This window comes from Chiloscyllium plagiosum, unplaced genomic scaffold (genome assembly GCF_037043375.1).
Source record: "Chiloscyllium plagiosum isolate Xiang-an unplaced genomic scaffold, Cpla_swu_hap1 HiC_scaffold_32, whole genome shotgun sequence".
Classification (NCBI taxonomy): Eukaryota; Metazoa; Chordata; class Chondrichthyes; order Orectolobiformes; family Hemiscylliidae; genus Chiloscyllium; species Chiloscyllium plagiosum.
In genome coordinates this window covers 46,774,727-46,797,386 of record NW_028270170.1, presented here as the reverse complement: position 1 = coordinate 46,797,386, position 22,660 = coordinate 46,774,727, and the positions used below count along the sequence as shown (strand labels likewise).

Here is a 22,660-nt window from a genome sequence, read left to right as displayed (position 1 = left end):
GTATCCATCTACCTCTGTATTAAAAATATCCTATGATCTATCCTTCACCATTCTCTGAGGAACGAGAGTTCCACAGACTCTCGGAAAAAAATTCTCATCTCTTTCTTCAATAGGAGACCTTTTTCCTTTTAAACTCTCCCCTATTCTAGATCTCCACACGGAAAACATCCTTTCAGATTTAAAATATCTCCAGCATCTTCTGTGTTTCAATAAGGCCAGCTTTCATTCTTCTAAACTCCAATGGTTAAAAACTAAGCTCGTCCAAACTTTCCTCTTAAATAATCCCCTCACTCCAGGAGTCAGTCGAATGAACTTCTGAAAAACTTCTGTTGCAATTGTGCCCTTTCTTAAATAAGGAGACAAAAACTGTGCACATTGTTCAGACTTGGTTTCACCAATATCATGTCAAACTGTCGTAAAACATCCGTACTTTTACACTCCATTCCCCTTGCAAGGGGCATTTTGCCTTCTTAATCACTTGCTGTACCTGCATACTAATGCTGAGAAATTAATGTACCAAACATATAGATCCCTCAGTACCTCAGAGTTCTACAATTTAAATAATATGCTACATTTTTATTCTTCTTGACAAAGTATGCAAGTTCACATCTTCTGACATTATATTTCATGTGCCCAAACTTTCAGCTATTCTCAATGTATTTACACACTTAGCAGACTCACAACTTAATCTCCTACGCATCATGATGCCTTCAGCAAATTTAGCTACCATATATTTAGTTCCTTCAACCCAGTCACTGGCATCAATTGTAAATAGTTGAGGTCACAGCACTGATCCCTATGGCAGTTCATTTATTACATCTTGCTAACCTAAATATGACACATCTGTACAGACTTTTCTTCCTGTCTGATCCACATTGCCAATGGTTTCCTGCAAGCCCAAACATCCCAAATTCCTTTATCTGTCTCTGTAGCATTAGTCGTCAGCATGTTCAGCTGTTATCTGAAAATTTGATGACTCGAGACCACCTAGGAACAGAGGTTTCGGTGGCACGGTGGCTCAGTGATCAGCACTGCTGCCTCACAATGCCAGGGAACTAGGTTCAATTCCAGCCTTAGGTGACTGTCTGGGAGAGATTTGTACATTGTTCTCGTTCTGTTTGGGTTTTTGCCAAATGATCCAGTTTCTTCCCACAGTCCAAAGGTAAGCAGGTTAGGTGGATTGGCCATGCTAAATGGCCCATAGTCACCAAGGTTCTGCAGGCTAAATGGATTAACCATGAGAAATGCTATTGGGTTATGAGAAAAGGGTGGGAGGGCTGGGTCTGGATGGGATGCTCTTCATAGGGTTAGTACAGACTTGATGGGCTGAATGGCATCCTTCTGTACTGTAGGGACTCTGTGATTGAAAATGTTTAACAACTTGGTAGTCACAACTCTATGGGACCAATCCGGATCCCAGGAAGCCTCATAGCTTCAGGTTAAACACGGGCAAGGAGACTTCTGATTATCACGTACTGTCCTCCCTCTGCTGGTAAATCGGATAGGCGATGGCTTAGTGGCAATATCACTAGATTATTAATCCAGAAAGTCAGATAATGTTCTGGGGGCTCAGGTTTGAATCCCACCACGACAGAGTGTGGAATTTAAATCAATAATAAAAAAAACTGGAATTAAGAATCCACTAATCACTATGAAATCACTGTCAATAGTCAAAAAAACCCATCTGACTCAAGCTGAAAGAGGGGATGGAGGGGTGTGTGGGAAATATAAGCGCCCTCTGTGGGCAGGAGGTAGAATCCCCCATTAAGTGCTTTGTGTGTTTTGTAGTTAGTTTTTTTTGGTAAATAGAGTCTATAAGTCTCCTTTCGAGTATGCTCAATGTGTTGCAAGATTAATTCTTCCTCTCAGCAAGTCAAAGGTGATTGGAGAGGATCATGGTTAGCAGCATTCTTAAAGGATGCACCTGGAATATCAGAGGAATTCATTCGGCAAGTTAAAAGAGAAAAGGTGTCGTTGAGCCTTCCAAAGTAGAGAGTGGATGTTGCCCTGTTGCTGGAGACTCATCTCAATGACAAGGAACACTTGAAGTTACAGCAGGGCGGGTTTGATTGGGTGTTTTTCTCAGCTTTTAGTATTTGAGCAGGGGAGTGGCAATACTCATCTAGAGAGGTCTCCCATTTAATTTAATGGATTGTATTAAAAATGAGCATGGTCAGTTTGTTATTCTTAAAGCCCTTATGCATAGCGAGGAATATGATATTTTGAGTGTCTACTGTCCTCCGGCCCACCTTGTTACATTTCTGAATGATGCACTAAGCTGATGGCCTTGGCATCCTGGCATATAATTGTGTGTGTGTGTGTGTGTGTGTGTGTGTGTGTGTGGGGGGGGGGGGGGGGAGAAGAGAGCTGGTGATGGGGGGAAAGAGACTTTAAATCCGTTTTGGATCCTGTGCTGGAGAAAATGCCCAAAGGCCCCGTGGACCTTTCTTCACAATCTAAGCAGTTGGGTGGTTTGTGTGTGGAACTGGTTGGTAGACGTTTGGAGACGTTTACACCCTATGGGCAGAGATTTTACATTGTTTTCCAATTCTCATAAATGCCATACAAGGATTAGCAACTTTCCCTTGTGAAGCAGAGGCTGTTTGAGCATGGTGATAGGCCAGGTAAATATTTGGCATATTTGGTCAGGAAGAAAAATGCCTCCCAGTCTATTGCTTCTATTCGGGATGGGAATGGGACTCTTACTTACTATGCTAAAAAGATCACTAAGGTGTTTCGGAGGTTTTACTCTGAACTTTACCAGTCTGAATGCTGTGAGGATAGATGAGGTAAGATGGAGTTTTTTTTAGGAATCTGGATCTTCCTGGTGCGTCTGCTAAACAGGCATCTCTCCTTAGTGCTAGGTTAACTGCCCAAGAGATACAGGAGGCAGTGAGGCAACTTCAAAGTGGTAAGCCACCTGGTCCTGATGGTCTTCCCAGTGAGTTTTATAAAGAATTTGTAAAGATACTATCAGGACCGATGCTAAACATGTATAACTATTCATAGTTGGGACTGCCTCCCTCCATCCTTAAGACAGGCGGATACCTCTCTTATCCTCAAGAAAGGGGAGACCTTGGAAGACTGTGCTTCTTAAAGACCCATCTCATTTTTAAACTCTGATTTTTAAAATTTTATCAAAGACTCTGGCATTGAGGTTGGAAAGGATGCTGCCCTCTATTGTTAAGGAGAATCAGCCAGGGCTTTTGATCTTCTAAAAATGTTAGGAGACTGCTTAACGTGATTCAAGTGTGCCAGCAGCAATCGGATCAAGGGTTGCTGATTTCCATGGATGTGGAGAAGGCATTTGACCAGGTGGAATGGTCGTATCTGTTTTAAACCATGGAGCGGTTTCGCCTGGGTGAAGTGTTTACTAGATGGGTAAGGATCCTTTACAGTGATCCTCTGGCTGTGGTTCTCACTAATGGTATACGGTCTGATCATTTTAACATTGGTAGGGGCAGTGGGCAAGCCTGTTCCCTCTAAAGTTTGCTCATCACATTGGTGATTGAGCCACTGGCAGAGGCCATTCGTTGGGACCCTTACATAGCTGCCCCAAAGGTGGGCTCGAAGGTGCATTAGGTCACATGATATGCGGATGATGTTCTCATTTCTCTTTCGAACCCGGCAGTTTCGGTGCCCTATTTGATACAGTGTTACAAGACAAATTTTTCAAAATCTGAGGCTATGCCTATTGGGGCCGGGGGGGGGGGGGGGGGGGGGGGGTCTTAGAGGAATACCGGATGTTGAAGGTGGGTCCCCCTTTAAGTGGGCAAAGGGAGGCTCTCTTTATATGGGCCTTTCTGTTACCCCTCATTTTGATCAGTTATTCAAGGCTAATTTTGTTCATTTGTTTGACAACATTAAACAAAACCTTCAAAGATGGGGAGCCGTTTCCAATATCATGGCTAGGTCGAGTTGTTCTTATTACAATGAATATTCTTCCTCGCTTATTATACCCTCTGCGGATGCTTCCATTGCTTTTTCCTAGACAAACGTTTCGGAAATTGAATGGTTGGTTTAGTTCTTTCCTATCTGACACCATAAGTGGCCCCTTATCAAGCTTACAAAATTGCAAATGCCCGAGGGGTTGGGAGGAGTGGACCTCCCGGATATCAGAACACTTCAATTGAGCTCCCTTCTATTTTTTGAATGTGATTGGGCCTGTGAGGACTCGACTTCGATGTGGTTGGACGTTAAGGCCTCCCAGGCAAAGTGTCCTCTTATTAACCTGTTGTTTCTGGACAAAATGAGGATAGTTGCGGAACACTGCCGTTTTGGGCATCAACATGAAGGGCTTATGTCCGAAACATCAATTCTCCTGCTCCTCGGATGCTGCCTGATCTGCTGTGCTTTTTTAGCACCACACTCTCAACTCTGATCTCCAGCATCTGCAATCCTCACTTTCTCCAAGTACGTCCTGTCCATAAAAAGCAGGGCAAATCCAACCGGGCCAATTATTGCCCCATCAGCCTACTCTTGATCATCAGTAAAGTGATGGAGGGTGTCATCAACAGTGCTAATCAAGCAGCACCTGCTCAGCAATAACGTGTGCAGTGATGCCCAGTGTGGGTTTCGCCAGGGCCACTCAGCGTCATTCCAGCCTTGGTTCAAACATAGACAAAAAAGCTGAATTCAGAGGGGAGGTGAGAGTGACAGCCCTTGACATCTAGGTTGCATTCAACCAAGTGTGGTTTCAAGGAGCCCTAGCAAAGCTGGAATCAATGGATATCGTGAGGGGGGGGGGGGGGGGGCAAACTCTCCAGTGGTCAGAGTCATACCTGACACATTGGAAGATGGTTGTGGTTGTTGCAGGTCAGTCATCGCAGTTCCAAGACATCTCTGCAGGTGTTCCTCAAGGTAGGGTTCAAGGCTGCTTTATCAATGACCTTCCCTCCATCATAAGGTAAGAAATGGGGTTGTCCGCTGATGATTACACAATGTTTAGAATTTGCAACTCCTCAGATACTGATGCAGTCCATGTTCAAATGTAAGAAGATCTGAACAATATCCAGGCTTGGACTGACAAATGGCAATTAACATTCATGCCACAAAAATGCCAGGCTATGACCATTATCAATAAGAAACAATCTAACCATCACTCCTGACATTCATCACTAAATGCCCCACTATCAACATCCTGAGAGTTATTCATTGATCAGAAACTTAACTGAACTCATCACATAAAAGAAGTGGCTACAACAGCAGGTCTGAGGCTCGGAATACTGCTGGAAGTAACTCACCTCCTGACTCCCAAAAGCCTGTCCACCATCTACATGGTAAAAGTCAGGATAGTGACTGAGTATTCCCCATTTGTCTGGATGGGTGCAGCCCCAACAATACTCAAGAAACTTAATACCATCCTGGACAAAGCAGCCCATTTGATTGGCAATACAGACACAAGCATCCACTCCCTCCACCATTGACACTCCGTAGCAGCAGAGTGTACTATTTACAAGATGCACTGCAGAAATTCACCAAAAGATCCTGGGACAACACCTTCCAAACCCCCAACTACTTCCATCTAGAAGGACAAGGACAGCAGATGTATGGAAACACTTTCAAGTTCCCCTTCAAGTTACTCATCATCATGACTTGGAAAAATATCACTGTTCCTTCATTGTTGCTGGGTCAAACTCCTGGGAATTCGCTCCCTTGTGGCATTGTGGATCAACCCACAGCAGGTGGACTGCAGCAGTTCAAAAAGGCAGCTCCCCACCACATTCCCAAGGGCAACTAAGGGTAGGCAATAGATTTTGGCCAGCTAATGATGCCTACATCCCACAATGATGAGGGTCGAGTGGTGGATGTGGTGTATATGGACTTCAGCAAGGCATTTGATAAGGTTCCCCATGGTAGGCTCATTCAGAAGGTCAGGAGGAATGGGATACAGGGAAATTTAGCTGTCTGGATACAGAATTGGCTGGTCGACAGAAGACAGCAAGTGGTAGTGGAAGGAATGTATTCTGCCTGGAAGTCAGTGGTGAGTGGTGGTCCACAGGGCTCTGTTCTTGGGCCTCTACTCTTTGTAATTTTTATTAATGACTTGGATGAGGAGATTGAGGTGGCAGATGGAGTTCAACCTGGATAAATGCGAAGTGATGCATTTTGGAAGGTGGAACTTGAAAGTTGAGTATAGGATTAAAGACAGGATTCTTGGCAGTGTGGAGGAACAGAGGGATCTTGGTGTGCAGGTACATAGATCCCTTAAAATGGCCACCCAGGTGGTCAGGGTTGTTAAGAAAGCATATGGTGTTTTGGCTTTCATTAACAGGGGGATTGAGTTTAAGAGTCGTGAGATCTTGTTGCAGCTCTATAAACCTTTGGTTAGACCGCACTTGGAATACTGCGTCCAGTTCTGGTCGCCCTATTATAGGAAAGATGTGGATGCTTTGGAGAGGGTTCAGAGGAGGTGTACCAGGATGCTGCCTGGAATGTTATGAAGAGAGGTTGACTGAGCTCGGACTTTTTCATTGGAGAAAAGAAGGAGGAGAGGGGACCTAATTGAGGTATACAACATAATGAGAGGCATATATAGAGTTGATAGCCAGATACTTTTTTCCAAGGCAGAAATTGTTAACACGAGGGGTCATGGTTTTAAAATGTTTGGCGGAAAGTATAGAGAGGACGTCAGAGGCGGGTTCTTTACGCAGAGAGTTGAGAGAGCATGGAATGTATTGCCAGCAGCAGTTGTGGAAGCGAGGTCATTGGGGATATTTAAGAGACTGCTGGACATGCATATGGTCACAGAAATTTGAGGGTTCGTACATTAGGTTTACGTTACATGAGGATTAATGGTCGGCACAACATCATGGGCTGAAGGGCCTATTCTGTGCTGTACTGTTCTATATTCTAAATGAATAACAACATTCACAGTGAAGAATTTCCTCATTTCAGTCCAAATGTTTGGCCTCTTTTCCCCAAGCCTGTATCCCATAGTTTTAGACTCTCCAGTTAAAGGAAACATCCTGTCAACAACTCTATGTCAATCTCCCTCAGAATCACTAAGCTTCAATGAGATCACCTTCCATTTTCCAAACCTCCAGAATCTCTGGACACAGAGAAACCAATTTCATTGCAGGAATCGATCTAGAGAACACAAAAGCAAAATAAAATAGATGGGGGAAATCAGAAATGAAACCAAGGTTGGAAATTACCAGCGGGTTAGGCAGCATTTGTGAGGATAACCACAATGAATCCAGCAGGTCAAAAATCTTTGCACTGGGCCGTTGCAATGGGACTGGAGCAAAGTTTGTGAGTGATGACTAAATGATTGAGTCCCTAGGAGAGGTGGGTGAATGAATGTCAAAAAAGAGGAATAGCAGATGGGTGACTGAATGGGTGAGTAAGGAAGTGAAAGTGGGAGAGGTGCACAAGTGAGCGAGGGGATGAGTGGGTGAGTTAGTGGGTGGGTGAATGAGTGAGGGGTAGAAAATGAATGAGTGGGAATTGTGCATGAGAGAGACTGAAAGGGTGGCTGGCTGGCTGAATGGGAAGGGTGATGTCAAGACAGACACAAATGTTTCTTTAAGTATATAAAAAGGAAGAGAGAGGCCAAATTGATCATAGGTCTCTGAGAGAACAAGGCTGGGAAATACTAATGGGGAACGAGGAAATGGCAGAGGAGTTGAATTAATACTCTATATCAGTCTTCACAGTAGAAGAGGTTAACCAAAGGACAAAAAGAGGAGAAGAAATAGATACAATAATTATCACAAGAGTAAAAATGCTAGGGAAATTAATGGGACTAAAGATTGACAAGTCCTAGGATACTAAAAGAAATACCTACAAAGATAGAGGATGTACTGGTAGCATTCCCTCAAGGATCCTTAGATTCTGGAAAAGTGACCAAGGAAAAGCAAAGTGCAACTCATGCCTTACCTTGTATGAAGTGTTTAAAGATCTGTTTGAGCATAGCTTTGTGAATTGCTGGGTGAGTAATGGAATTCAACAGCTGCCGTTTCTCCACATCGGAGAAGATGATATTGCCCAGTTTCTCCCTGTTGATTTGTCTGTCCTCCAGCAGGATCTCCTCACCAAACGAGCGAACTATTGCCCAATATGCTGGAGAGTCCAGCTCAACAACTATGCAAAATAAACAAAGACAGTCACTGTAACTGTAAAATGTACAAACAATTACACAAAAAGGCCATGCAGCTTTGTTCTCATTCATTCATTCATTCAGATGAGGAATGTATTAGCTGAGCTAATATTTCTTTCCCTGTCTAATTGACCTCAAGGAGGTGGGTAGTGATCAGTCTTCATGAGCTATAGCCCATTTGCCGTAAGTACACCCACAATAATGTTAGAGAGGGAGTTCTAGAATTTTGACATAGAGACACTGAAGGAACAGCAATGTATTTCCAAGTCAGGATGGTAATGGCTTCGAGAGGAACATTGTGGTACTCCCTTGTCCTTCTTAATAGTTGGGACTGTTGGTTTGGACGGTGGTGTGTGCAGAATTTGGTTGAATGGTTACAGTGCACCTTGCAGAGATAAACACTATTGTTACGGTGCATTGGTGAGAGTGAAGATTTGTGGAAAAGATGGGTGGGTAAGTGGGGGGGGTCTTTATCTTGGATAGTATCAAGCTTCTTTCACTTATCCAGGAGAGTGAATTATATTTTAAACACACTCTTGACTGAAGCCTGTTAGATGGTCAAGAGATGATGGTTTGATTCTCTCCTGTTAGAGACAGTCATTACCTGGAACTTATCTCACGTATTCATTACATGCCACTTGTCAGTGTGTCATCCAGATCTTGTCGCATTGGACATGGACTGCTTCAGCAGATTAAAAGTTGTGAATTATGCCAAATATTGTGCAATCATCAGCAAAATTCCAAAACGTTAATTCTGTAACACCACTGAATGTCAAGGGGCGGTGGTTAGATTGTCCCTTATTGGCGATGGTCATTGCCTGGCATTTTAGTGTTTTTTTATTTATTTACAAGAAGAGGGGATCACTGTCGAGGCTGCATTTATTGCTCCAGAGGGTAGTTAAGAAAGAACCACATTGCTGTGGATTTGGAGTCACACGTTGGCCAGACCAGGTAAGGATGGTAGTATCCTTCCCTAAAAAGGATGTTAGTGAACCAGATAGGCTTTTCCAACAATTGACAATGAATTCCTGGTCATCACAGACTCTTGATTCCAGATTCTTTATTGAATTCAAATTCCACCATTTGAACCCACGTTCCCAGAATGTTACCTGGGTCTTTGGATTAACAGTCCAATGATAATACCACTAGGTCATTGGTTCTGTGGTGTGAATGTACTTGTCACTTGGAAGACCAAACCTAGATATTGTCCAGATCTTGTTCAAGTGCAACATGGACTGCTTCAAAAGCTTTCATTACTGATGATTGAGAGTAGACTGATGGGTTGGTAACTGGCTGGGTTAGAATTGTCCTGCTTTTTGCATACAGGGTATCCCTGGGAAATCTTCCACATTGTTGCATAGATGCCAGTGTTGTAACTGCACTGTAAGAGCTTGGCTCGGGGAGCAGCAAGTTCTAGAACACAATTCTTCATTACTATTGCTGGAATATTGTCAGGGTTCATAGCTCTTGCAGTCTCCAGTGCCTCTAAACCAGTATCTTGGTATCACATGCAGCAAATCAAATTGGGTGAAGGCGGTGATACTGACACCATTGGAGGAGACCTGGATGGATCATCCAGTCAGCATGTCCAACTGAGGACTGCTGCAAATGCTTCTGTAAACTCTGCTGTTCGCAAAACAAGTTTGCATTTGTGAGACATCACTTTAACCTGTAGTGAAACTAAACGTCTTGAGCTCTAGGAAAGGTCTCATTGGATTTCCTAGCCAGGAGGTTATCCTTGAAAAGTGACCCGATGAGTAGCTGTTCTTAGGAAGTGAAAAGCAGGATAACTAAAATATAAACCCAAGTAGAAGCTGAAATGGGGGCAGGCCTTACTTTCAGTGTATGTTGTGCAGAACACAGACACCTGGTGCTCAGGAGATGAAGCAAATCCCTCAAAGAAGAAAACAACTCTGGGAGCTTTTGATGATGCAATGTGTGAGATAGCTAAAAACAAATGAAACCTAAAAACATGAATAGCTCAGATATGCAAAACAGCTGGGCTGACTGACAGGCAGAACAGTGGCACAGTTGGCACTGCTGCCTCATATTGCCAAAGACCCGGATTCAATTTTGCCATCGGGCAACCATCTCTGTGGAGTTTGCACGTTCTCCCAGTGTCTGCATGGAGTTGCTCTGGCTTCCTCCCACAGTCCAAAGATGTGCAGGTTAGGTGGATTGGCCATAGAAGATTCAGGGTCACAAGGATAGGGTTCAGGGGTATGGGTCTAAGTGGGATGTTCTTTGGAGAGTCCATGTGGACTCCGTGGGCCAAATGGCCTGATTCCACGCTGGGACTCTATGATGTATGTTTGTACCAAAAGTGACTAGACCATGAACTGCGATGGTTGGTCATTTGCGAAGAAACTCTAGAAAGCCATGTTATAAGACTGTTATGGCCTAACGGACAGAAAGTTTGTACAAGCCTGCCTTATCAGTGTTAATTGTTCTGGGGACATCAAATGGAACAAATTGTCAGTGAAAGCTACTCATAGACCCAATCAGGGAGTGGGAAGTGTGACAGAACCTAAGTATCAGAAACAGCACTTTGACACTACACCTGTGCTAGGAGAGATGCTGATACACTTCTGTGAGCTACCTTTATTAAAGTGAAATTCATGATTTCTATCGAAGTATCATTTGTCTGTTAATTCATATTTAAGCTGACATGGATTTTCGGTTTGTCTGTTACAATGAAGGTTTTAGAAAAGTGAAATTTTGATAACAGATTTCATTTTAGTCATTTGGGGATTCCTTTCTTTTCAAGTTATTGACCTTTTAGAGGATCCTAACAGGGAGAAAGGATACATTGAATAAGTGAGAAAAGTAAGATGAAGCTAAGTAAGAAAAGACATGGGTGCAGCATAAAGTGTTTGGGTCAACAGCCTGTTTCTTTGATGAAACTTTCCATTCAAATTGAAAGATTTATGATCCACATCTTATCCCAAAAGAAGCAATTTCCAATTACTACAGAGCATTCCATGGATCAGTTACACCGTCAGGTTCAGAAAAAAACTCCAGTCATTGCTGTGAGCAGAAAACTGATCATTAAACAATGACCAAGAGTTTTACAACATTTTCATAAACAAAGAGATCACCATCAAATTCTACCATCATCTGTACTCATTTAACAGTGAAAACTCAATTGGCGTACTGCCTTTTCACACATTTATAGTATACCTAAAAGGTAGTAAAATCATGCTGTATTGTAGGAGTGTAATCAAACAAGGTTGATACCCAGCCAAATAAGAATCAATTAGAATGCAGATGAAGACACCACTGTCAACAGTGGGACGATTAAAATTTGGGATGTGCAAGAGACCAAAACTGTCGAAGTAGAGGCTGGTGGAGATTACAGAAACCAGAAGTGACAAGAAACTGAAGGATTTGAAACAAAACCAATTTTTAAATTTTACATACTGTTTTAGTGGGAGTCAATGTAGGTCAGTCAGCAGAGAGACAATGAGGGAACAGGACTTGCTGCGAATTAGCTTAGGTTTATGGAGGGTACAAAGTCTGAGGTGGGTCAGGGCAGCAATTCTGAGATAACAAAGGAACGGATGATGGTTTCTACAGCAGAGGATTTCTGAGGCAGTCCTGGAATGGAAATTTTATGAAGGTGGAACTGGGTTGCCTTCATGTTGGAGCAGCAAATGGGATATGAGACTGAACTTGGGATCAAAAAGGTTGCAAAAAGTCCAATTCACTTTAATGAAAGATAATAGACTCTAGAGACAAAAAATACCTACAGATGCTGGAATCCAAAGTAGACAAGCAGGAGGTTGTAAAAGAACAGCAAGACAGGCAGCATCAGGAGGTAAAGTCTGACGTTTCAGGTATAATTCCTGAAGAAGGACTTATGCCCGAAATGTCGATTCTCCTGCTCCTTTGATGATGCCTGACCTGCTGCGCTTTTCCAGCAACACATTTTTCAGCTCTGATCTCTAGCATCTGCAGTCCTCACTTTCTCCCCGTTTCAGGTATAACCCTTTTTCAGGACTGGGGGTGTGGATAGGGAGAGTTGTAGATAAAAGTGGGGGGAGGGTGGAGTGGGGAGGTGATGATTATTGAGGATATTGCTGAATTCCGCTAATTTGCTTTTTGTTATTTTCTAATTTTTTTTCCGTCAGAGTCCAAATACTCCCTATGTTAAATATGTGGGGAATGTAACTACATGGCTTCACCATCTTTTAAAGGATTTAATAAGAATGAAAAAGGAGCCCCTGAAAACAAAATGATAACCTACAAAATCAACAAGAAGCCCTCATTGAAATCTCCAGAGAAGCAAACAAAAGTAGTAATTGACTTCTTGAGCGGACAATATCTTCAAGGATTTTGGAGATGAAAGAGAGGCTGAAGATGGAATTGCAAGTTAACAGGTACAGAGGCATGATGAGGGTTTTGTGGGTCAGGGCGGGGGTGGTCATAATGACAGCAGATTTGAAAGGTCAGTAAAAGGGCATTTGCAAACTTTCACAGCCTTACACTACCTATGTATGCTGAGTTTAAACTTAACTGTTCAGAGCAGTGTCAAGGCACTGGGGAAATCAGTAAGTGTGCAAGGTAACTTAGGGAAGACAAAAACATCGCAGAAGTCCATTGGGAAATTGGGACAAATGCACTGAATGAGATCATAAGTCAAGAAAACCTCACAGTAAACTGAAAAATACTGTGAACATCATGGGAGCAACTAGAACATGAGTTTCATTAGTTCCATTTCTATGAATACAAGCAGCAAACTGCACATGAGCATTACTCTGCAGTCTGAACAACAGCGATCAGGGTCAGCAAGGTATGAGCTGGACTGATTATATTTAATAAATCTGATATTCAACCCATTAATTTGACATAATTATATTTACTATTTTTACTTAAATGAGTAGTGGGGGGTTGGGACATGTATTTTGCAGACAGTGGTCATACCTCCATTAGATTCACGATGTTATAGAAAAAGACAAGAATAAATTCTTAACTGGAGAAAGGCTCATTTTAATCAGATGAGAAATGTTTTGGCAAGAGTGAACTAGGAGCAGATACTTTCAGGTAAATCTGTCTCAAAACAGTGGGATGCATTCAAGAAAGCAATATGGAGAATAGAGGGCCAATATGTTCTAATAAAGAAACAGAGTGGGACTAACGTATCTGGTGAATCCTGGATATCAAGAAATATAGACCATTTGAATTAGGAGAAACGGGGAGGCTCATGGCAGATACCAAGGGCTCAAAATGTGCAAAAGGCAACTTAAAAGGGAGATTAAGACAGATTAAATGGGGCACAAAAGGATATTGGCAGATAAAATAAAGGAAAATTATAAGTTTTAAGGTACATTAAGGGTAAAAGGATAATGGGAGAAAAAGTGCAGCCCATTAAGGACTGCTGTAGCAATTTACACATGGAGCCAGAGGATGTAGGGAGGGTTCTAAATGAATACTTTGTGTTGGTCTTCATTAGGGGATGATATGGGCATGGAAATCAGGGAGAAGGTCTGTGATATAATTAAAGAAATTAGTATAGACAGTGAGGAGGTTCTGAGTGGTCTGGCAGGCTTAAAAGTAAATAAATTTCCAGGGCCAGATGAAGTGTATCTTAGATTATTGAGTGAGACAAGGGAGCAAACACTAGTGCTTGCAATAATGTTCAATTCCTCTCTGGCCACAGGAGAGAAGCCTGAGGACTGAAGGATGACCAATGTGATCCCATGTTTCAAGGGAACAGGGGATAAACCAGCTCAGTCAGTCTAACCTCAGAGATGGGGAAACTATCGGAAGCAATTCGGAGGGACAGAATTAATCTGCATTTGAAGAGGCAGGGATTCATCAAGAACAGTCAGCATGGCTTTGTTAACAGCAGATTATGACTGGCCAACTTGATTAAATTTTCAAAGAGGTGACCGGGGTGGGCAATGCTTTTGATGTACAATCGAAAAGGATGGTGCAAGAAAAGCTTTTGATGTGGTCTACCTGGACTTCAGCAATGATTCTATTAAGTTCCCACATGGATTCATCTCTTGCTTCCTTCTTGACCAAGTGTTGCAGACTGGCACATTCCAAGGTCCAGGACTACGTGTTGAGGGACGCACTAAAGCTTGGGACAGTTGCTGCCAATACACAGTGTAAAAGATCTGCCCAATGTCTTTCGGCCATAGTATAACAAGACCATAAGACATACGAGCAGAAATTAGGCCATTCAGCCAATCAAGTCTGCTCCGCCATTCAAAAATGGCTGATAAGTTTCTCAAATCTATTCTCCCACCTTCTCCCCTTAACGCCTTGATACTCAGGAACCTATCTATCGCTGTCTTAAATATACTCAATGACCTGGCCTCCACAGTCTTCTGTGGCAATTAATTCCATAGATTCGCCATTCTTTGGCTAAAGAGGTTTCTCCCTATCTCCCTCGGGTCCTCCTCTCCTAGCAATGAAAACACCTTCCTAACATCTACTCATTCCAGGCCATTCAGTATTCTGTATGTTTCAATCCTTCTAAACTCCAAGTATAAACCCTGAGTCCTCAAACATTCCTCATATGTTAAGCTTTTCATTCCTGGGACCATTCTTGTGAACCTCCTCCAAACACACTGCAGGGCCAGTACATTCTTCCCAAGATATGGGGCCCAAAATTGCCCGTGTGATCTGACCAGAGTCATATAGAGCCTCAGAAGTACACACTTGCTTTTATATTCAAGCCCTCTCAAAATAAATGCATTTGTCTTCCTAACTATTGACTCAATCTGCAAGTCTATCTTCAGAGTATCCTGGACTAGAATTCCCAAGTCTCTTTGCAATTCAGACTTCTGAATTTAGAAGATAGTCCATGCTCCTATTCTTCCGACCAAAGTGCATGACCTCACACTTTCCCAAGTTGTACTCCATCTGCCACTTCTTTGCCCACCCTCCTAACCTGTCCAAAACCTTCTACAGCCTCTCCACCTCCTCAATGCTACGTCTCCCTCTACCTATCTTTGTATCATCTGCAAACTTAGCCAGAGTGCCCTGAGTTCCTTCATCTTGATTGCTAATGCATAAAGTAAAAAGTTGTGATCCCAAACCTAAGCCTTGAAGAACACCACTTGTCACCAACTGGCATCCTGAGATGGATCCTTTTATCCCCACTCTCTGCCATTTAGCCAAGCTTCTATCCATGCCCACATCTTGCCTCTGACACCATGGGCCCTTATCTCACTCAATATTCTCCTGTGCGGCACCTTGTCATAGGCCTTCGAGGTCCAGGTAGATAACATCCATTGACTCTCCTTGGTGATGGCCACCATACTCAGCTCTGCACACTTACTCTCTTACATTTTTGGGATTTTATGTCTTCCACAGTGAAGAATGACACCAAGTAATGAACTGTTTACTGGTCAGACGTTCTCAATGCATGAAACTTAACATTAACAGTTCCAGAGTTTTGAGAAGATTTGTAGCTCAGATTGAGGTTCTGGATGTAGGTTTGCTCGCTGAGCTGGAAGGTTCGTTTTCAGACGATTTGTCACCATATTAGGTAACATTGTCAGTGAACCTCCGGACGAAGCACTGCCGGTGTTTCCTGCTTTCTATTTATAGACTGGGACAACACATCTATCTGGGGACAAGCCAAACAAAGACACACACACACAAAACTCCTAGAAGCAAGGCATTCTAACCGGAACTCTATCAACAAACACATTGACTTGGTTCCCATTTACCAGCCCCTGAAAAAAACCGGAAATGACCATCATAGGACATGGCGTCACCACAAGAAATGACATCACCAACCCAAGGAAACCCAAACATATAAACAGAAAGCAGGAAACATCAGCAGTGCTTCGTCCAGAGGATACTGAAGATATTACCTCGTATGGTGATGAAAACGTTTGAGAATGAAGCTTCCAGCTCAGCGAGCAAACCTACATTCAGATAAATAGTTCCCTGCATATTTAGGAAATGTCTTTGTTTTTGTGCAACTGTAGACAATCTCTATGAAATGTCAAAGTTCCATTATTTTATTTGTTTTTTTCTCCTCTGCAAAAATGTTCAGATATGGTTACAAGCTCTTGTACATACTAACAAATTATTTTTATGAATAAAGGATAGTTTCTGAAATAAAGAAACAAACCCAGTGCTTTGTTTGTCTTATTTAATTTCCTTACTACTTTTCGTGCTTGCAAATGAACATCTTGACCTCTTTGCTCATCAACAACATTTAAAACTCTTTTTCCAAGTATTAGGTGGTCTCTTTGTTCTTCCTAACAAAAAGCAATATCATACAATTACCTATACTGAAATTAATTTGTCAAAAATATGGCCATTCTGCAATCTTAATGTCATTTTTCATTTTGTTGTCAGTTTCCTCAGTACAAATTATTTTTACCAGCTTTGAAATTATTCTTTCAACACGTTTTCTAAATTTCTCTAAGAATGGTTTCATTAAACATTCCTAAGGCAGGTACAATCTGTTTTAAAAGAAAAGGTCCCTCTTCAATGCCCAGTTACTGCATGGGATAGAGGGGGACTAAGGTTTCTTTGACCATATCTAGGATGCAGATACTGCATAGTTCACAATATTTTGCAACTATCCTTCCACACTGTCCCATCAAACACTTGTGGAGCAGATACACAATGTGTTAGGCATAGAGTAAAGTTCCCACAGAAAATTGAATCGATTACTCCCAGAACATATACAACATAAGTTTGATAAAGTTCTTTTCGTGTTATTGCATCAAACACTCCTAAGGCAGGTACAAAGTGGGGTAATCTTTAGATTAGATTAGATTACTTACAGTGTGGAAACAGGCCCTTCCGCCCAACAAGTTCACACCAACCCGCAATCCACCCAGACCCATTCTCCTACATTTACCCCTTCACCTAAGGCTACAGGCAATTTAGCATGGTCAATTCACCTAACCTACACATTTTTGGATTGTGGGAGGAAACCGGAGCACCCGGAGGAAACCCACGCAGACACGGGGAGAATGTGCAAACTCCACACAGAGAGTCGCCTGAGGCGGGAATTGAACCCGGGCCTCTGACGCTGTGAGGCAGCAGTGCTAACCACTGTGCCACCATGCCACATTATCTGACATGCATTACGTGGCCATCCATGTACAGATTCCAATCAAACTGGAAAGGAATGACAATTCATTTAAAAAAAATTATCTCCATATTTGTTTGCACAAAATTAGCCAAATGTTCTGCGCTGCTCTGTTTCCTTCCATGATTTGGAGACGCCGGTTGGACTATAACCTGGTGTTGTGTGAATTTTAACTGTTTCTTTCCAGCAGGCATATTGTTAATAACTTACACAACAGATTCTGTGCTGGCCTTTTACATGTTAATATGTACTACAGCCATACAAGAACCGCTCTTTAACTATCACTGTAATGGAAGTCAATTCCATAGCTAAGCCTGAAGATATGTTAAAGTAATAACTCCTCCTGAGGATGCATAATTTTTCCAGTCTACTTGTGTACCAAGTATCTCAAAGGGACCTTGATACTTCAATAGGGAGGGAAACTTCAAGGAAGAGAAACAACAATCTTTACACTTCACAGTAGTCTCATATCATAAAAAGCTTGTTTCTGTGATATTTAAAACTTACTCTGTCTTGCTATCTGATCAGCATCCACGACTGGGCATCCAAGTTCACGGAACACAGCAGCAACTGTGCTTTTCCCTGAAGCAATCCCACCAGTCAGGCCAACCAGGAACATTTTCTTTCTAATATGGGAGTAGAAAGATTGAGTTACTATTCTGTGCAGAGTAGGGAAGCACATATATCTGCTCTTCCAGACTGAAAAATGTCATTGTAGCCATTGTGTAACATAGTAGGATTTTAATGAAATTTCTTGCGTCTATGCACTCCCTCAGTGCACATGGTGGTGGAACCCCATAAATAGCTGAAATTAGGAGCACTGAGGTATTGGTTTTGGTCCAGATCATTAATAACTTCCAGTGCAACTCTGAGAACATCAGTTGAGTATAGGGGTGCACTCTTCCATGAATCAAACAGACTCTCAGTCACACACGAATGCAGATCATATGCCTAGTGTGCCAGAGGTAAATATGATTCCAATAATGAGGTAATACTTTGTCTTCAGGAAGAGCGAAGGGGCAAGGAGTAAAGAGAACATTTTCCATTGGGATAACACCGTTTTTGGTCAATGCATGAAGAAAGTAAATTTCCATTCAATAAATAATATGCTAAATTTTATCTGGTATGTCTAATACCATCAGGATCATACATGGGAATCTAATCCTAATGAATTGCTAAATAAATCATGACTGCAGTGAACACACATTAGACAGAATCCCATCATGACATAAGCTTTGCCTCTATTCTACTTTATTCCACTACCTCTCAAACAGTTTTCGTCCTGTTCTCTGCTAGACATTCATATTCCTGTTGAGGAGGAAGAGAGGTCTGAGTTTTTCCAGCAATTTTGAACAGTAAAATTCCATGGACTCCAGTAGTCCTCCAGCTACCTGTGGACTTTGACACTAGTGACAATCGTCAATGTGTTTCTATTAATTGGTGGACAAAGATGATTTTTGTGCATACACATTAGAGGAGCACTGGAATCGACAGAGGCACTTCCCATGGTTAAACACCTCAACAAAACCTAATAAAAAGGGTAGATCAGCAGATCAGCATCTTTACAAGAGAAAAACCGAAAGCATGAGTGGGAGAAAGCAGCAACTTCTAGTCATGTACTCCGATCCAACTGTCATTTGATTTATTGTAGGCACGTGTTTAACAGCCATAGCTAGAGCTCCAGTGATATGGTAACAAGCTTTGCAGAGAGCAAAGGATAGATTTTATCTCAGCTCTAACTTAAGAGCTGGAAATAATGCAAAATATATCCAAAATACTTGGGCAACAATATATTTAGACGGGAAGAAAAGAAGTTGAACATCCATCAACAATCTCAATGATAAGGTTGCCCTGAGTGTCACATGGAGATGGAGTAACGGAAAGTCACAAATGGCCTCAGACTTGCCAGAATGGAAGCATGGGGGCAAATAAGGGTCTGTGTTGGTGGGTTGGCAGATAAGAGACAGAGAGAGAGGGAGAGACAGAAAGAGAAAGAATGAATTATACCCAATACCACCAGCAGATATTTCTCTGCAATACTGAGTGAATATCATTTCCACAGGTACCATTTTTAAAAACTGCAGTCCAACTGTACTTGCTAGTTGAAGAGCAGGGGGCTATTCATTCTGATACCAGAACAATATTTATCTCTCAACCAATAACATGAACAAATTATATGGTCATTATCATATTGCTGTTGGTGAGAACTTGCTAGACACAAATAAGTTGGCTGAGCTATCTATATTAAAATATTTCTTCCACACTGCAAATTATATTTCATTGGCTCTTTATGAAATACAGAGGACATGATCAATGCAATAGAAATGCGCTTCTTTTACCATTGATAATTAATATTTGTTTTCACATATAAATAAAAATTAAAAATACAAAGATTTGCTGATTACATCTTCATCATTTGCGAATTCTTATGCCTGCAAGAAGGATTTTGAACACTATAATTACCCAATGTGATGCCAATGCTCACAATTGTTATGGGTCTCATCGCTACACACTAGGAGATTTCACCTGGCTTTATCTATAAAGAGATGTCTAACATTAACTAAATCGATTTAAATAAACTGAAGAAATCTCTTAATATTTCAATTCAAAGTGAGACTATCATCAGCCTGGTGTTCATTAGCAGCTTGCATTGAACCGATAGCTAAACTTTATTTTTTGGAGTTGTTAAAGTAATTCATTTATTTAGTTTATTCACTGAAACAATCATTGTATTTACCAACATTTTGGAACTGGTGGTTGGAACTTATCCAATTGACTTCTATTATAAAATTCATCTGCAGAGTTTTCTGGGAATATATTTCCACAAACAGCAGGACTTTACTGTAGCAGAGAAAGTAGCAAAAAGGGAAGTTTAAAGATGTATAAATTGAACAGTTTACTGGGTTTATCCAATCCCTGAACAGTTAAGTGATTAATCACCTTCAGATGTACATTGCCCTCATAGTGCCTGAAGAAACAGCCAAGATTAGTGCTTCCAAGAGACTTTCATAAAGCAGAAGGCCATAGTCCACAAGGAGTGAGAAAATGCCGCAGACAAGATTATCAGGCTAGGCACAGCACAGCGCCATCAATCAACTGGAAAAGTTAGTTGCAGCATCAATAAAAAGAAGCTCAGCTGATTCTTTCATCTGGTACAATGAAAGGATCACAAGACAAAAGAGTCTATGGGGTGATGGGAATTGGAAGGTGGGGGGAGATATTGAAATCATTTATATCCGACCTTGACTTTACGGATTTGGAGAATGCTGTAGTTGCATTGTTAAAATATAGGGAGTTCTGCAGGGCCACACCCTTCCCTGCAACGATTTACATTACAGACCTGTCTCTGGGTTTGCTATGCAATATAAACAAGATGGTCTACTTGCCTCTGGTGATGAGAGACATCATCCTTTTTACACTGATTTACTTTGCATCTTATAAAGGCAAAAGGTTGTTTATGTTGGCCCATGCCGCTGAAGCAGCTATGAGTTCAGTTTTAGTTGGAAAGGTCTGCAGGGAGAACAGGAATACATCTAGAGAACAGCTGGGCATGCTGAATGTACTGAACTTGAACAATAAGTAGGGCAGAGCAGCCTGCAATGTAAATATGAAGCAGTCAACTTCAAAAACACTGCTCCAATGGCAACAAACTCATGTACTGCTGCACAGGAAACATCTTAAAAGCATTTTTTCTCATTTCACCGGATTTCCATGCATTCAAAGATCAATAGTAATCAATACTATACTGTCAATTAAACAGTCTTACTTTTTTTTAGATTAGATTAGATTTCCTACAGTGTGGAAACAGGCCCTTCAGCCCAACAAGTCCACACCGACCCTCCGAAGAGCAACCCACCCAGACCCATTCCCCTACATTTACCCTGACTACTCCACATAACACTACAGGCAATTTAGCATGGCCATTCACCTAACTTGCACATCTTTGGATTGTGGGAGGAAACCGGATGAAGCAGAGCATGGAAGAAGGCCATTTGGCCAATCAAGTCCATGGCAACTCCACACAGCGTAATCCAGACCCATTCTCCTGCTTCATTACTGTAACCCTTCTGGTTTATTTCCATCTAGTGCCAATTTCCTGTTGACTGTTACAGAACAGAAGGCTATTCAACCCATCATGCCCATGCAGGCACTCCTAAGGAGGAATTCATGTACTGCCACTCACTCTCCTCAAATCCCTGCACATTCTTCTTCTTTTCACAACACAGGAAGCCACATTGCCCACTGTGACTACATTAAAATGAGCCAATGCCATTTCCCAGCATTGTTCCACATCCAGGAAGGTTACAGAACTTCAGATGCACCCCAAACCACCTTTTAAAATGAGACTCGTTATGAGAGATATAATCGGTAAGGTTGCAGAATATAGAAAGATTGGTGGCATGGTAAATATCAAGGAAGAAAGCCTAAGACTTTAGGGCTGGTCAGACAGGAGGAACAGGGTAATTAGAATTTCATCCAAAAACGTGTGAGGTGATGCATTTTGGAAGGACTAGCAAGGCAAGGGATGTTGAATGGTAGAATCCTGCGAAATACAGGAGATCAGAGAAACCTTGGTACCTAGGTCCACAGAACCTTGAAGGTCGAAAAAATGATTAAGGTGGCATATTGGATACTTATCTTTGTTATTCAAGATATTAATAGTATGTAAGCCATGATGGTGCTGAATAAACTGTCAGTTAAGCCATAGCTACACCTCCGCTCACCGCATTATTGCAAAGGCATGACTGCATTAGAGACAGTGCAGAAGAAATTCATCAGTATGTTGCTGGGCTGGAGCACTCCAGCTGTTAAGAGAGACTAGACAGATTGTGGCTGTATCATTTAGAGTAGAGAAGGGAAAGGTGGTTCAACCATGGGAACGTAGTGGCTGTATTAGATCCAAAGAAACGACATCCAAGTCGGACAAACAAAGAAGCAAACATGAGGATTTTCACCAGTTCAGATTTCAGAAAAAGGAGGACAAAGGGTTTGATTAATAAGGGGGAAATAGGGTATGAGAGAAATAATGAAAAGTGATTCTAAAAGCATCTTAGGTATTTGAAGAAAAAGAGTAAGTGAAGACAAATAGACCAATTAAAAATACTTTGCTTAATTCTGCTTTTACGAAGGAGGACAAAATGTTATGGAACACACAGTCTAGTGAGAGGAAGGAACTAAAGGAAATCAATACAAGTAGGAAAATGGTATCAGGGAAATTTATGAGCTCAAAGTCAATAAATCCCCAAGTTCTGATAATCCATAATTCCAGAGTATTTAAGGAAGTAGCCCTAGAAACACTGGAAGCATTGGTGGTCATCTTTCAAGATTCTATAAACTCTGGAACAGTTGCTATGGATTCAAGGATAGCTAACATAACCCAGTATTTAAAAAAGGAAAGAGAGAGAAACAGTGAATTATAGACCAGTTAGTCTGATATTGGTGATGGGGAAAATGCTAGACTCCATTACAAAATATTTAATGGCAGAGTA

At 41.7% G+C, this 22,660-nt stretch overlaps 1 protein-coding gene across 2 annotated transcripts in view; it reads right to left on the bottom strand.

Moving 5' to 3' along the window:
* Positions 1–22,660, bottom strand: part of dcakd (dephospho-CoA kinase domain containing) — a 31,486-nt gene that overhangs the window by 5,749 nt on the left and 3,077 nt on the right. For both annotated transcript variants that reach the window (XM_043706285.2, XM_043706286.2), the window contains exons 2-3: positions 17,679–17,797; positions 7,882–8,085 (exon numbers count right to left, since the gene is read on the bottom strand). In XM_043706285.2, the coding sequence (XP_043562220.1) occupies positions 7,882–8,085; positions 17,679–17,790 (316 nt within the window). In that variant the 5' untranslated portion in view covers positions 17,791–17,797. The remainder of the gene's footprint in view (positions 1–7,881; positions 8,086–17,678; positions 17,798–22,660) is intronic.